This window comes from Leptodactylus fuscus, unplaced genomic scaffold (assembly GCF_031893055.1).
Source record: "Leptodactylus fuscus isolate aLepFus1 unplaced genomic scaffold, aLepFus1.hap2 HAP2_SCAFFOLD_104, whole genome shotgun sequence".
Taxonomy (NCBI): Eukaryota; Metazoa; Chordata; class Amphibia; order Anura; family Leptodactylidae; genus Leptodactylus; species Leptodactylus fuscus.
This window is the reverse complement of record NW_027439858.1, coordinates 140,396-152,733: the sequence shown is the minus strand read 5'-3', so window position 1 is coordinate 152,733 and position 12,338 is coordinate 140,396. Positions and strand designations below refer to the sequence as shown.

Genomic DNA, 12,338 nt, shown 5'->3' with positions numbered 1-12,338 from the left:
TCCCCCTCACACTGTATATACTCCCCCTCACACTGTATATACTCCCCCTCACACTGTATATATTCTCTCTCTGTCGCCTCACACTGGTCCCGCCCCCACAATCCTTTGCGCGCAGTAGTCAGTCACGTGGTGCCGGAAGTGAGGTGACCTTGTCCTGCTGACAACATGACGGCTGTCTTACCGGTTTCCGTGTCCCGGGGAATTCTTCGTTGTATATCCCGGGGGTAAGTTACTTGTAGATGTATACATAGCCATATATAGGGGGGGGGGGGGGGGGGGAGCGTCGTGTCCCAGAATTATTTTTAAAACTTGCATTGGTAATTGCATTGGTACAGCCATATCAACCTGTCTGTCGGCACAATGGTTCAGTCCGGATAGTGTTTATTATATGAAGTGGACTGATCCATTGTTGTCTGAGGGAGGATGAAGTGAATGAGAGGAAAGTTACACGTTACTGTATAAGGGGGAAGGGGGGAGAGCGTCTATATAGGAGCGAGGAAAGCTATAGGTGTGTGCGCAAATATGTGTATATATATATATAATGTGTGTGTGAATAGTCAGGTGGTTAGAGGAGGGGTCTCGCTGTTACTGGCTCTGTCCCTATAGCTGTGGTTAGAGGGGGGGTCTCGCTGTTACTGGTCCTGTCCCTATAGCTGCGGTTAGAGGAGGGGTCTCGCTGTTACTGGTCCTGTCCCTATAGCTGTGGTTAGAGGAGGGGTCTCGCTGTTACTGGTCCTGTCCCTATAGCTGTGGTTAGAGGAGGGGTCTCGCTGTTACTGGTCCTGTCCCTATAGCTGTGGTTAGAGGGGGGGGTCTCGCTGTTACTGGTCCTGTCCCTATAGCTGTGGTTAGAGGAGGGGTCTCGCTGTTACTGGTCCTGTCCCTATAGCTGTGGTTAGAGGAGGGGTCTCGCTGTTACTGGTCCTGTCCCTATAGCTGTGGTTAGAGGAGGGGTCTCGCTGTTACTGGTCCTGTCCCTATAGCTGTGGTTAGAGGAGGGGTCTCGCTGTTACTGGTCATGTCCCTATAGCTGTGGTTAGAGGAGGGGTCTCGCTGTTACTGGTCATGTCCCTATAGCTGTGGTTAGAGGAGGGGTCTCGCTGTTACTGGTCCTGTCCCTATAGCTGTGGTTAGAGGAGGGGTCTCGCTGTTACTGGTCCTGTCCCTATAGCTGTGGTTAGAGGAGGGGTCTCGCTGTTACTGGTCCTGTCCCTATAGCTGTGGTTAGAGGAGGGGTCTCGCTGTTACTGGTCCTGTCCCTATAGCTGTGGTTAGAGGAGGGGTCCCGCTGTTACTGGTCCTGTCCCTATAGCTGTGGTTAGAGGAGGGGTCTCGCTGTTACTGGTCATGTCCCTATAGCTGGGGTTAGAGGGGGGGTCTCGCTGTTACTGGTCCTGTCCCTATAGCTGTGGTTAGAGGAGGGGTCTCGCTGTTACTGGTCCTGTCCCTATAGCTGTGGTTAGAGGAGGGGTCTCGCTGTTACTGGTCCTGTCCCTATAGCTGCGGTTAGAGGGGGGGTCTCGCTGTTACTGGTCCTGTCCCTATAGCTGTGGTTAGAGGAGGGGTCTCGCTGTTACTGGTCCTGTCCCTATAGCTGTGGTTAGAGGAGGGGTCTCGCTGTTACTGGTCCTGTCCCTATAGCTGTGGTTAGAGGAGGGGTCTCGCTGTTACTGGCTCTGTCCCTATAGCTGTGGTTAGAGGAGGGGTCTCGCTGTTACTGGCTCTGTCCCTATAGCTGCGGTTAGAGGAGGGGTCTCGCTGTTACTGGTCCTGTCCCTATAGCTGCGGTTAGAGGAGGGGTCTCGCTGTTACTGGTCCTGTCCCTATAGCTGTGGTTAGAGGAGGGGTCTCGCTGTTACTGGTCCTGTCCCTATAGCTGTGGTTAGAGGAGGGGTCTCGCTGTTACTGGTCCTGTCCCTATAGCTGCGGTTAGAGGAGGGGTCTCGCTGTTACTGGTCCTGTCCCTATAGCTGCGGTTAGAGGAGGGGTCTCGCTGTTACTGGTCCTGTCTCTATAGCTGTGGTTAGAGGGGGGGTCTCGCTGTTACTGGTCCTGTCCCTATAGCTGTGGTTAGAGGAGGGGTCTCGCTGTTACTGGTCCTGTCCCTATAGCTGTGGTTAGAGGAGGGGTCTCGCTGTTACTGGTCCTGTCCCTATAGCTGTGGTTAGAGGAGGGGTCTCGCTGTTACTGGTCCTGTCCCTATAGCTGTGGTTAGAGGAGGGGTCTCGCTGTTACTGGTCATGTCCCTATAGCTGTGGTTAGAGGAGGGGTCTCGCTGTTACTGGTCCTGTCCCTATAGCTGTGGTTAGAGGAGGGGTCTCGCTGTTACTGGTCCTGTCCCTATAGCTGCGGATAGAGGAGGGGTCTCGCTGTTACTGGTCCTGTCCCTATAGCTGTGGTTAGAGGAGGGGTCTCGCTGTTACTGGTCCTGTCCCTATAGCTGTGGTTAGAGGAGGGGTCTCGCTGTTACTGGTCCTGTCCCTATAGCTGCGGATAGAGGAGGGGTCTCGCTGTTTCTGGTCCTGTCCCTATAGCTGTGGTTAGAGGAGGGGTCTCGCTGTTACTGGTCCTGTCCCTATAGCTGCGGTTAGAGGAGGGGTCTCGCTGTTACTGGTCCTGTCCCTATAGCTGCGGTTAGAGGAGGGGTCTCGCTGTTACTGGTCCTGTCCCTATAGCTGTGGTTAGAGGAGGGGTCTCGCTGTTACTGGTCATGTCCCTATAGCTGGGGTTAGAGGGGGGGGTCTCGCTGTTACTGGTCCTGTCCCTATAGCTGCGGTTAGAGGAGGGGTCTCGCTGTTACTGGTCCTGTCCCTATAGCTGTGGTTAGAGGAGGGGTCTCGCTGTTACTGGTCCTGTCCCTATAGCTGCGGATAGAGGAGGGGTCTCGCTGTTACTGGTCATGTCCCTATAGCTGTGGTTAGAGGAGGGGTCTCGCTGTTACTGGTCCTGTCCCTATAGCTGCGGTTAGAGGAGGGGTCTCGCTGTTACTGGTCATGTCCCTATAGCTGTGGTTAGAGGAGGGGTCTCGCTGTTACTGGTCCTGTCCCTATAGCTGTGGTTAGAGGAGGGGTCTCGCTGTTACTGGTCCTGTCCCTATAGCTGCGGTTAGAGGAGGGGTCTCGCTGTTACTGGTCATGTCCCTATAGCTGTGGTTAGAGGAGGGGTCTCGCTGTTACTGGTCCTGTCCCTATAGCTGCGGTTAGAGGAGGGGTCTCGCTGTTACTGGTCCTGTCCCTATAGCTGCGGTTAGAGGAGGGGTCTCGCTGTTACTGGTCATGTCCCTATAGCTGGGGTTAGAGGAGGGGTCTCGCTGTTACTGGTCCTGTCCCTATAGCTGTGGTTAGAGGAGGGGTCTCGCTGTTACTGGTCCTGTCCCTATAGCTGTGGTTAGAGGAGGGGTCTCGCTGTTACTGGTCCTGTCCCTATAGCTGTGGTTAGAGGAGGGGTCTCGCTGTTACTGGCTCTGTCCCTATAGCTGTGGTTAGAGGAGGGGTCTCGCTGTCCCTATAGCTGCGGTTAGAGGAGGGGTCTCGCTGTTACTGGTCATGTCCCTATAGCTGTGGTTAGAGGAGGGGTCTCGCTGTTACTGGTCCTGTCCCTATAGCTGTGGTTAGAGGAGGGGTCTCGCTGTTACTGGTCCTGTCCCTATAGCTGTGGTTAGAGGAGGGGTCTCGCTGTTACTGGTCCTGTCCCTATAGCTGTGGTTAGAGGAGGGGTCTCGCTGTTACTGGTCCTGTCCCTATAGCTGCGGTTAGAGGAGGGGTCTCGCTGTTACTGGTCCTGTCCCTATAGCTGTGGTTAGAGGAGGGGTCTCGCTGTTACTGGTCCTGTCCCTATAGCTGTGGTTAGAGGAGGGGTCTCGCTGTTACTGGTCCTGTCCCTATAGCTGTGGTTAGAGGAGGGGTCTCGCTGTTACTGGTCCTGTCCCTATAGCTGCGGTTAGAGGAGGGGTCTCGCTGTTACTGGTCCTGTCCCTATAGCTGTGGTTAGAGGAGGGGTCTCGCTGTTACTGGTCCTGTCCCTATAGCTGCGGTTAGAGGAGGGGTCTCGCTGTTACTGGTCCTGTCCCTATAGCTGTGGTTAGAGGGGGGGTCTCGCTGTTACTGGTCCTGTCCCTATAGCTGCGGTTAGAGGAGGGGTCTCGCTGTTACTGGTCCTGTCCCTATAGCTGTGGTTAGAGGAGGGGTCTCGCTGTTACTGGTCCTGTCCCTATAGCTGTGGTTAGAGGAGGGGTCTCGCTGTTACTGGTCCTGTCCCTATAGCTGTGGTTAGAGGAGGGGTCTCGCTGTCCCTATAGCTGTGGTTAGAGGAGGGGTCTCGCTGTTACTGGTCCTGTCCCTATAGCTGTGGTTAGAGGGGGGGGTCTCGCTGTTACTGGTCCTGTCCCTATAGCTGGGGTTAGAGGAGGGGTCTCGCTATTACTGGTCCTGTCCCTATAGCTGTGGTTAGAGGAGGGGTCTCGCTGTTACTGGTCCTGTCCCTATAGCTGTGGTTAGAGGAGGGGTCTCGCTGTTACTGGTCCTGTCCCTATAGCTGTGGTTAGAGGAGGGGTCTCGCTGTTACTGGTCCTGTCCCTATAGCTGTGGTTAGAGGAGGGGTCTCGCTGTTACTGGCTCTGTCCCTATAGCTGTGGTTAGAGGAGGGGTCTCGCTGTTACTGGCTCTGTCCCTATAGCTGTGGTTAGAGGAGGGGTCTCGCTGTTACTGGTCCTGTCCCTATAGCTGCGGTTAGAGGAGGGGTCTCGCTGTTACTGGTCCTGTCCCTATAGCTGTGGTTAGAGGAGGGGTCTCGCTGTTACTGGTCCTGTCCCTATAGCTGTGGTTAGAGGAGGGGTCTCGCTGTTACTGGTCCTGTCCCTATAGCTGTGGTTAGAGGAGGGGTCTCGCTGTTACTGGTCCTGTCCCTATAGCTGCGGTTAGAGGAGGGGTCTCGCTGTTACTGGTCCTGTCCCTATAGCTGTGGTTAGAGGAGGGGTCTCGCTGTTACTGGTCCTGTCCCTATAGCTGCGGTTAGAGGAGGGGTCTCGCTGTTACTGGTCCTGTCCCTATAGCTGTGGTTAGAGGGGGGGTCTCGCTGTTACTGGTCCTGTCCCTATAGCTGCGGTTAGAGGAGGGGTCTCGCTGTTACTGGTCCTGTCCCTATAGCTGTGGTTAGAGGAGGGGTCTCGCTGTTACTGGTCCTGTCCCTATAGCTGTGGTTAGAGGAGGGGTCTCGCTGTTACTGGTCCTGTCCCTATAGCTGTGGTTAGAGGAGGGGTCTCGCTGTCCCTATAGCTGTGGTTAGAGGAGGGGTCTCGCTGTTACTGGTCCTGTCCCTATAGCTGTGGTTAGAGGGGGGGGTCTCGCTGTTACTGGTCCTGTCCCTATAGCTGGGGTTAGAGGAGGGGTCTCGCTATTACTGGTCCTGTCCCTATAGCTGTGGTTAGAGGAGGGGTCTCGCTGTTACTGGTCCTGTCCCTATAGCTGTGGTTAGAGAAGGGGTCTCGCTGTTACTGGTCATGTCCCTATAGCTGGGGTTAGAGGGGGGTCTCGCTGTTACTGGTCCTGTCCCTATAGCTGTGGTTAGAGGAGGGGTCTCGCTGTTACTGGTCATGTCCCTATAGCTGCGGATAGAGGAGGGGTCTCGCTGTTACTGGTCCTGTCCCTATAGCTGCGGATAGAGGAGGGGTCTCGCTGTTACTGGTCCTGTCCCTATAGCTGTGGTTAGAGGAGGGGTCTCGCTGTTACTGGTCCTGTCCCTATAGCTGTGGTTAGAGGAGGGGTCTCGCTGTTACTGGTCCTGTCCCTATAGCTGTGGTTAGAGGAGGGGTCTCGCTGTTACTGGTCCTGTCCCTATAGCTGTGGTTAGAGGAGGGGTCTCGCTGTTACTGGTCCTGTCCCTATAGCTGTGGTTAGAGGAGGGGTCTCGCTGTTACTGGTCATGTCCCTATAGCTGTGGTTAGAGGAGGGGTCTCGCTGTTACTGGTCCTGTCCCTATAGCTGTGGTTAGAGGAGGGGTCTCGCTGTTACTGGTCCTGTCCCTATAGCTGCGGATAGAGGAGGGGTCTCGCTGTTACTGGTCCTGTCCCTATAGCTGTGGTTAGAGGAGGGGTCTCGCTGTTACTGGTCCTGTCCCTATAGCTGTGGTTAGAGGAGGGGTCTCGCTGTTACTGGTCCTGTCCCTATAGCTGCGGTTAGAGGAGGGGTCTCGCTGTTACTGGTCCTGTCCCTATAGCTGTGGTTAGAGGAGGGGTCTCGCTGTTACTGGTCCTGTCCCTATAGCTGCGGTTAGAGGAGGGGTCTCGCTGTTACTGGTCCTGTCCCTATAGCTGCGGTTAGAGGAGGGGTCTCGCTGTTACTGGTCCTGTCCCTATAGCTGTGGTTAGAGGAGGGGTCTCGCTGTTACTGGTCCTGTCCCTATAGCTGTGGTTAGAGGAGGGGTCTCGCTGTTACTGGTCATGTCCCTATAGCTGTGGTTAGAGGAGGGGTCTCGCTGTTACTGGTCCTGTCCCTATAGCTGTGGTTAGAGGAGGGGTCTCGCTGTTACTGGTCCTGTCCCTATAGCTGCGGTTAGAGGAGGGGTCTCGCTGTTACTGGTCCTGTCCCTATAGCTGTGGTTAGAGGAGGGGTCTCGCTGTTACTGGTCCTGTCCCTATAGCTGTGGTTAGAGGAGGGGTCTCGCTGTTACTGGTCATGTCCCTATAGCTGTGGTTAGAGGAGGGGGTCTCGCTGTTACTGACCATGTCCCTATAGCTGTGGTTAGAGGAGGGGTCTCGCTGTTACTGGTCCTGTCCCTATAGCTGTGGTTAGAGGAGGGGTCTCGCTGTTACTGGTCCTGTCCCTATAGCTGTGGTTAGAGGAGGGGTCTCGCTGTTACTGGTCCTGTCCCTATAGCTGCGGTTAGAGGGGGGGTCTCGCTGTTACTGGTCCTGTCCCTATAGCTGCGGTTAGAGGAGGGGTCTCGCTGTTACTGGTCCTGTCCCTATAGCTGTGGTTAGAGGAGGGGTCTCGCTGTTACTGGTCCTGTCCCTATAGCTGTGGTTAGAGGAGGGGTCTCGCTGTTACTGGTCATGTCCCTATAGCTGTGGTTAGAGGAGGGGTCTCGCTGTTACTGGTCCTGTCCCTATAGCTGTGGTTAGAGGGGGGGTCTCGCTGTTACTGGTCATGTCCCTATAGCTGCGGTTAGAGGAGGGGTCTCGCTGTTACTGGTCCTGTCCCTATAGCTGCGGTTAGAGGAGGGGTCTCGCTGTTACTGGTCCTGTCCCTATAGCTGTGGTTAGAGGAGGGGTCTCGCTGTTACTGGCTCTGTCCCTATAGCTGTGGTTAGAGGAGGGGTCTCGCTGTTACTGGTCCTGTCCCTATAGCTGTGGTTAGAGGGGGGGGTCTCGCTGTTACTGGTCCTGTCCCTATAGCTGGGGTTAGAGGAGGGGTCTCGCTATTACTGGTCCTGTCCCTATAGCTGTGGTTAGAGGAGGGGTCTCGCTGTTACTGGTCCTGTCCCTATAGCTGTGGTTAGAGGAGGGGTCTCGCTGTTACTGGTCCTGTCCCTATAGCTGTGGTTAGAGGAGGGGTCTCGCTGTTACTGGTCATGTCCCTATAGCTGTGGTTAGAGGAGGGGTCTCGCTGTTACTGGTCCTGTCCCTATAGCTGTGGTTAGAGGGGGGGGTCTCGCTGTTACTGGTCCTGTCCCTATAGCTGTGGTTAGAGGAGGGGTCTCGCTGTTACTGGTCCTGTCCCTATAGCTGTGGTTAGAGGGGGGGGTCTCGCTGTTACTGGTCCTGTCCCTATAGCTGTGGTTAGAGGAGGGGTCTCGCTGTTACTGGTCCTGTCCCTATAGCTGCGGTTAGAGGAGGGGTCTCGCTGTTACTGGTCATGTCCCTATAGCTGTGGTTAGAGGAGGGGTCTCGCTGTTACTGGTCCTGTCCCTATAGCTGTGGTTAGAGGAGGGGTCTCGCTGTTACTGGTCCTGTCCCTATAGCTGCGGATAGAGGAGGGGTCTCGCTGTTACTGGTCATGTCCCTATAGCTGTGGTTAGAGGAGGGGTCTCGCTGTTACTGGTCATGTCCCTATAGCTGTGGTTAGAGGAGGGGTCTCGCTGTTACTGGTCCTGTCCCTATAGCTGCGGTTAGAGGAGGGGTCTCGCTGTTACTGGTCATGTCCCTATAGCTGTGGTTAGAGGAGGGGTCTCGCTGTTACTGGTCATGTCCCTATAGCTGTGGTTAGAGGAGGGGTCTCGCTGTTACTGGTCCTGTCCCTATAGCTGCGGTTAGAGGAGGGGTCTCGCTGTTACTGACCATGTCCCTATAGCTGTGGTTAGAGGAGGGGTCTCGCTGTTACTGGTCCTGTCCCTATAGCTGTGGTTAGAGGAGGGGTCTCGCTGTTACTGGTCATGTCCCTATAGCTGTGGTTAGAGGAGGGGTCTCGCTGTTACTGGTCCTGTCCCTATAGCTGTGGTTAGAGGAGGGGTCTCGCTGTTACTGGTCCTGTCCCTATAGCTGTGGTTAGAGGAGGGGTCTCGCTGTTACTGGTCATGTCCCTATAGCTGCGGTTAGAGGAGGGGTCTCGCTGTTACTGGTCCTGTCCCTATAGCTGTGGTTAGAGGAGGGGTCTCGCTGTTACTGGTCCTGTCCCTATAGCTGCGGTTAGAGGAGGGGTCTCGCTGTTACTGACCATGTCCCTATAGCTGTGGTTAGAGGAGGGGTCTCGCTGTTACTGGTCCTGTCCCTATAGCTGTGGTTAGAGGGGGGGTCTCGCTGTTACTGGTCCTGTCCCTATAGCTGGGGTTAGAGGAGGGGTCTCGCTATTACTGGTCCTGTCCCTATAGCTGTGGTTAGAGGAGGGGTCTCGCTGTTACTGGTCCTGTCCCTATAGCTGTGGTTAGAGAAGGGGTCTCGCTGTTACTGGTCATGTCCCTATAGCTGGGGTTAGAGGGGGGGTCTCGCTGTTACTGGTCCTGTCCCTATAGCTGTGGTTAGAGGAGGGGTCTCGCTGTTACTGGTCATGTCCCTATAGCTGCGGATAGAGGAGGGGTCTCGCTGTTACTGGTCCTGTCCCTATAGCTGCGGATAGAGGAGGGGTCTCGCTGTTACTGGTCCTGTCCCTATAGCTGTGGTTAGAGGAGGGGTCTCGCTGTTACTGGTCCTGTCCCTATAGCTGTGGTTAGAGGAGGGGTCTCGCTGTTACTGGTCCTGTCCCTATAGCTGTGGTTAGAGGAGGGGTCTCGCTGTTACTGGTCCTGTCCCTATAGCTGTGGTTAGAGGAGGGGTCTCGCTGTTACTGGTCCTGTCCCTATAGCTGTGGTTAGAGGAGGGGTCTCGCTGTTACTGGTCATGTCCCTATAGCTGTGGTTAGAGGAGGGGTCTCGCTGTTACTGGTCCTGTCCCTATAGCTGTGGTTAGAGGAGGGGTCTCGCTGTTACTGGTCCTGTCCCTATAGCTGCGGATAGAGGAGGGGTCTCGCTGTTACTGGTCCTGTCCCTATAGCTGTGGTTAGAGGAGGGGTCTCGCTGTTACTGGTCCTGTCCCTATAGCTGTGGTTAGAGGAGGGGTCTCGCTGTTACTGGTCCTGTCCCTATAGCTGCGGTTAGAGGAGGGGTCTCGCTGTTACTGGTCCTGTCCCTATAGCTGTGGTTAGAGGAGGGGTCTCGCTGTTACTGGTCCTGTCCCTATAGCTGCGGTTAGAGGAGGGGTCTCGCTGTTACTGGTCCTGTCCCTATAGCTGCGGTTAGAGGAGGGGTCTCGCTGTTACTGGTCCTGTCCCTATAGCTGTGGTTAGAGGAGGGGTCTCGCTGTTACTGGTCCTGTCCCTATAGCTGTGGTTAGAGGAGGGGTCTCGCTGTTACTGGTCATGTCCCTATAGCTGTGGTTAGAGGAGGGGTCTCGCTGTTACTGGTCCTGTCCCTATAGCTGTGGTTAGAGGAGGGGTCTCGCTGTTACTGGTCATGTCCCTATAGCTGTGGTTAGAGGAGGGGTCTCGCTGTTACTGGTCCTGTCCCTATAGCTGTGGTTAGAGGAGGGGTCTCGCTGTTACTGGTCCTGTCCCTATAGCTGTGGTTAGAGGAGGGGTCTCGCTGTTACTGGTCCTGTCCCTATAGCTGCGGTTAGAGGGGGGGTCTCGCTGTTACTGGTCCTGTCCCTATAGCTGCGGTTAGAGGAGGGGTCTCGCTGTTACTGGTCCTGTCCCTATAGCTGTGGTTAGAGGAGGGGTCTCGCTGTTACTGGTCCTGTCCCTATAGCTGTGGTTAGAGGAGGGGTCTCGCTGTTACTGGTCATGTCCCTATAGCTGTGGTTAGAGGAGGGGTCTCGCTGTTACTGGTCCTGTCCCTATAGCTGTGGTTAGAGGGGGGGTCTCGCTGTTACTGGTCATGTCCCTATAGCTGCGGTTAGAGGAGGGGTCTCGCTGTTACTGGTCCTGTCCCTATAGCTGCGGTTAGAGGAGGGGTCTCGCTGTTTCTGGTCCTGTCCCTATAGCTGTGGTTAGAGGAGGGGTCTCGCTGTTACTGGTCCTGTCCCTATAGCTGTGGTTAGAGGGGGGGGTCTCGCTGTTACTGGTCCTGTCCCTATAGCTGTGGTTAGAGGAGGGGTCTCGCTGTTACTGGTCCTGTCCCTATAGCTGTGGTTAGAGGAGGGGTCTCGCTGTTACTGGTCCTGTCCCTATAGCTGTGGTTAGAGGAGGGGTCTCGCTGTTACTGGTCCTGTCCCTATAGCTGCGGATAGAGGAGGGGTCTCGCTGTTACTGGTCATGTCCCTATAGCTGTGGTTAGAGGAGGGGTCTCGCTGTTACTGGTCCTGTCCCTATAGCTGTGGTTAGAGGAGGGGTCTCGCTGTTACTGGTCCTGTCCCTATAGCTGTGGTTAGAGGAGGGGTCTCGCTGTTACTGGTCCTGTCCCTATAGCTGTGGTTAGAGGAGGGGTCTCGCTGTTACTGGTCCTGTCCCTATAGCTGTGGTTAGAGGAGGGGTCTCGCTGTTACTGGTCCTGTCCCTATAGCTGTGGTTAGAGGAGGGGTCTCGCTGTTACTGGTCCTGTCCCTATAGCTGTGGTTAGAGGGGGGGGTCTCGCTGTTACTGGTCCTGTCCCTATAGCTGTGGTTAGAGGAGGGGTCTCGCTGTTACTGGTCCTGTCCCTATAGCTGTGGTTAGAGGGGGGGGTCTCGCTGTTACTGGTCCTGTCCCTATAGCTGCGGTTAGAGGAGGGGTCTCGCTGTTACTGGTCCTGTCCCTATAGCTGCGGTTAGAGGAGGGGTCTCGCTGTTACTGGTCATGTCCCTATAGCTGTGGTTAGAGGAGGGGTCTCGCTGTTACTGGTCCTGTCCCTATAGCTGTGGTTAGAGGAGGGGTCTCGCTGTTACTGGTCCTGTCCCTATAGCTGCGGATAGAGGAGGGGTCTCGCTGTTACTGGTCATGTCCCTATAGCTGTGGTTAGAGGAGGGGTCTCGCTGTTACTGGTCATGTCCCTATAGCTGTGGTTAGAGGAGGGGTCTCGCTGTTACTGGTCCTGTCCCTATAGCTGCGGTTAGAGGAGGGGTCTCGCTGTTACTGGTCATGTCCCTATAGCTGTGGTTAGAGGAGGGGTCTCGCTGTTACTGGTCATGTCCCTATAGCTGTGGTTAGAGGAGGGGTCTCGCTGTTACTGGTCCTGTCCCTATAGCTGCGGTTAGAGGAGGGGTCTCGCTGTTACTGACCATGTCCCTATAGCTGTGGTTAGAGGAGGGGTCTCGCTGTTACTGGTCCTGTCCCTATAGCTGTGGTTAGAGGAGGGGTCTCGCTGTTACTGGTCATGTCCCTATAGCTGCGGTTAGAGGAGGGGTCTCGCTGTTACTGGTCATGTCCCTATAGCTGCGGTTAGAGGAGGGGTCTCGCTGTTACTGGTCATGTCCCTATAGCTGTGGTTAGAGGAGGGGTCTCGCTGTTACTGGTCATGTCCCTATAGCTGTGGTTAGAGGAGGGGTCTCGCTGTTACTGGTCCTGTCCCTATAGCTGTGGTTAGAGGGGGGGTCTCGCTGTTACTGGTCCTGTCCCTATAGCTGTGGTTAGAGGAGGGGTCTCGCTGTTACTGGTCCTGTCCCTATAGCTGTGGTTAGAGGAGGGGTCTCGCTGTTACTGGTCCTGTCCCTATAGCTGTGGTTAGAGGAGGGGTCTCGCTGTTACTGACCATGTCCCTATAGCTGTGGTTAGAGGGGGGGGTCTCGCTGTTACTGGTCCTGTCCCTATAGCTGCGGTTAGAGGAGGGGTCTCGCTGTTACTGGTCCTGTCCCTATAGCTGTGGTTAGAGGAGGGGTCTCGCTGTTACTGGCTCTGTCCCTATAGCTGTGGTTAGAGGAGGGGTCTCGCTGTCCCTATAGCTGCGGTTAGAGGAGGGGT

The 12,338-nt window shown here is 55.4% G+C and overlaps 1 protein-coding gene across 2 annotated transcripts in view; it reads left to right on the top strand.

Annotated features, from left to right (window-relative positions):
- Positions 1–131: 131 nt before the first annotated feature.
- Positions 132–12,338, top strand: part of ACADVL (acyl-CoA dehydrogenase very long chain) — a 55,347-nt gene continuing 43,140 nt past the window's right edge. For both annotated transcript variants that reach the window (XM_075261295.1, XM_075261294.1), the window contains exon 1: positions 132–224. In XM_075261295.1, the coding sequence (XP_075117396.1) occupies positions 166–224 (59 nt within the window). In that variant the 5' untranslated portion in view covers positions 132–165. The remainder of the gene's footprint in view (positions 225–12,338) is intronic.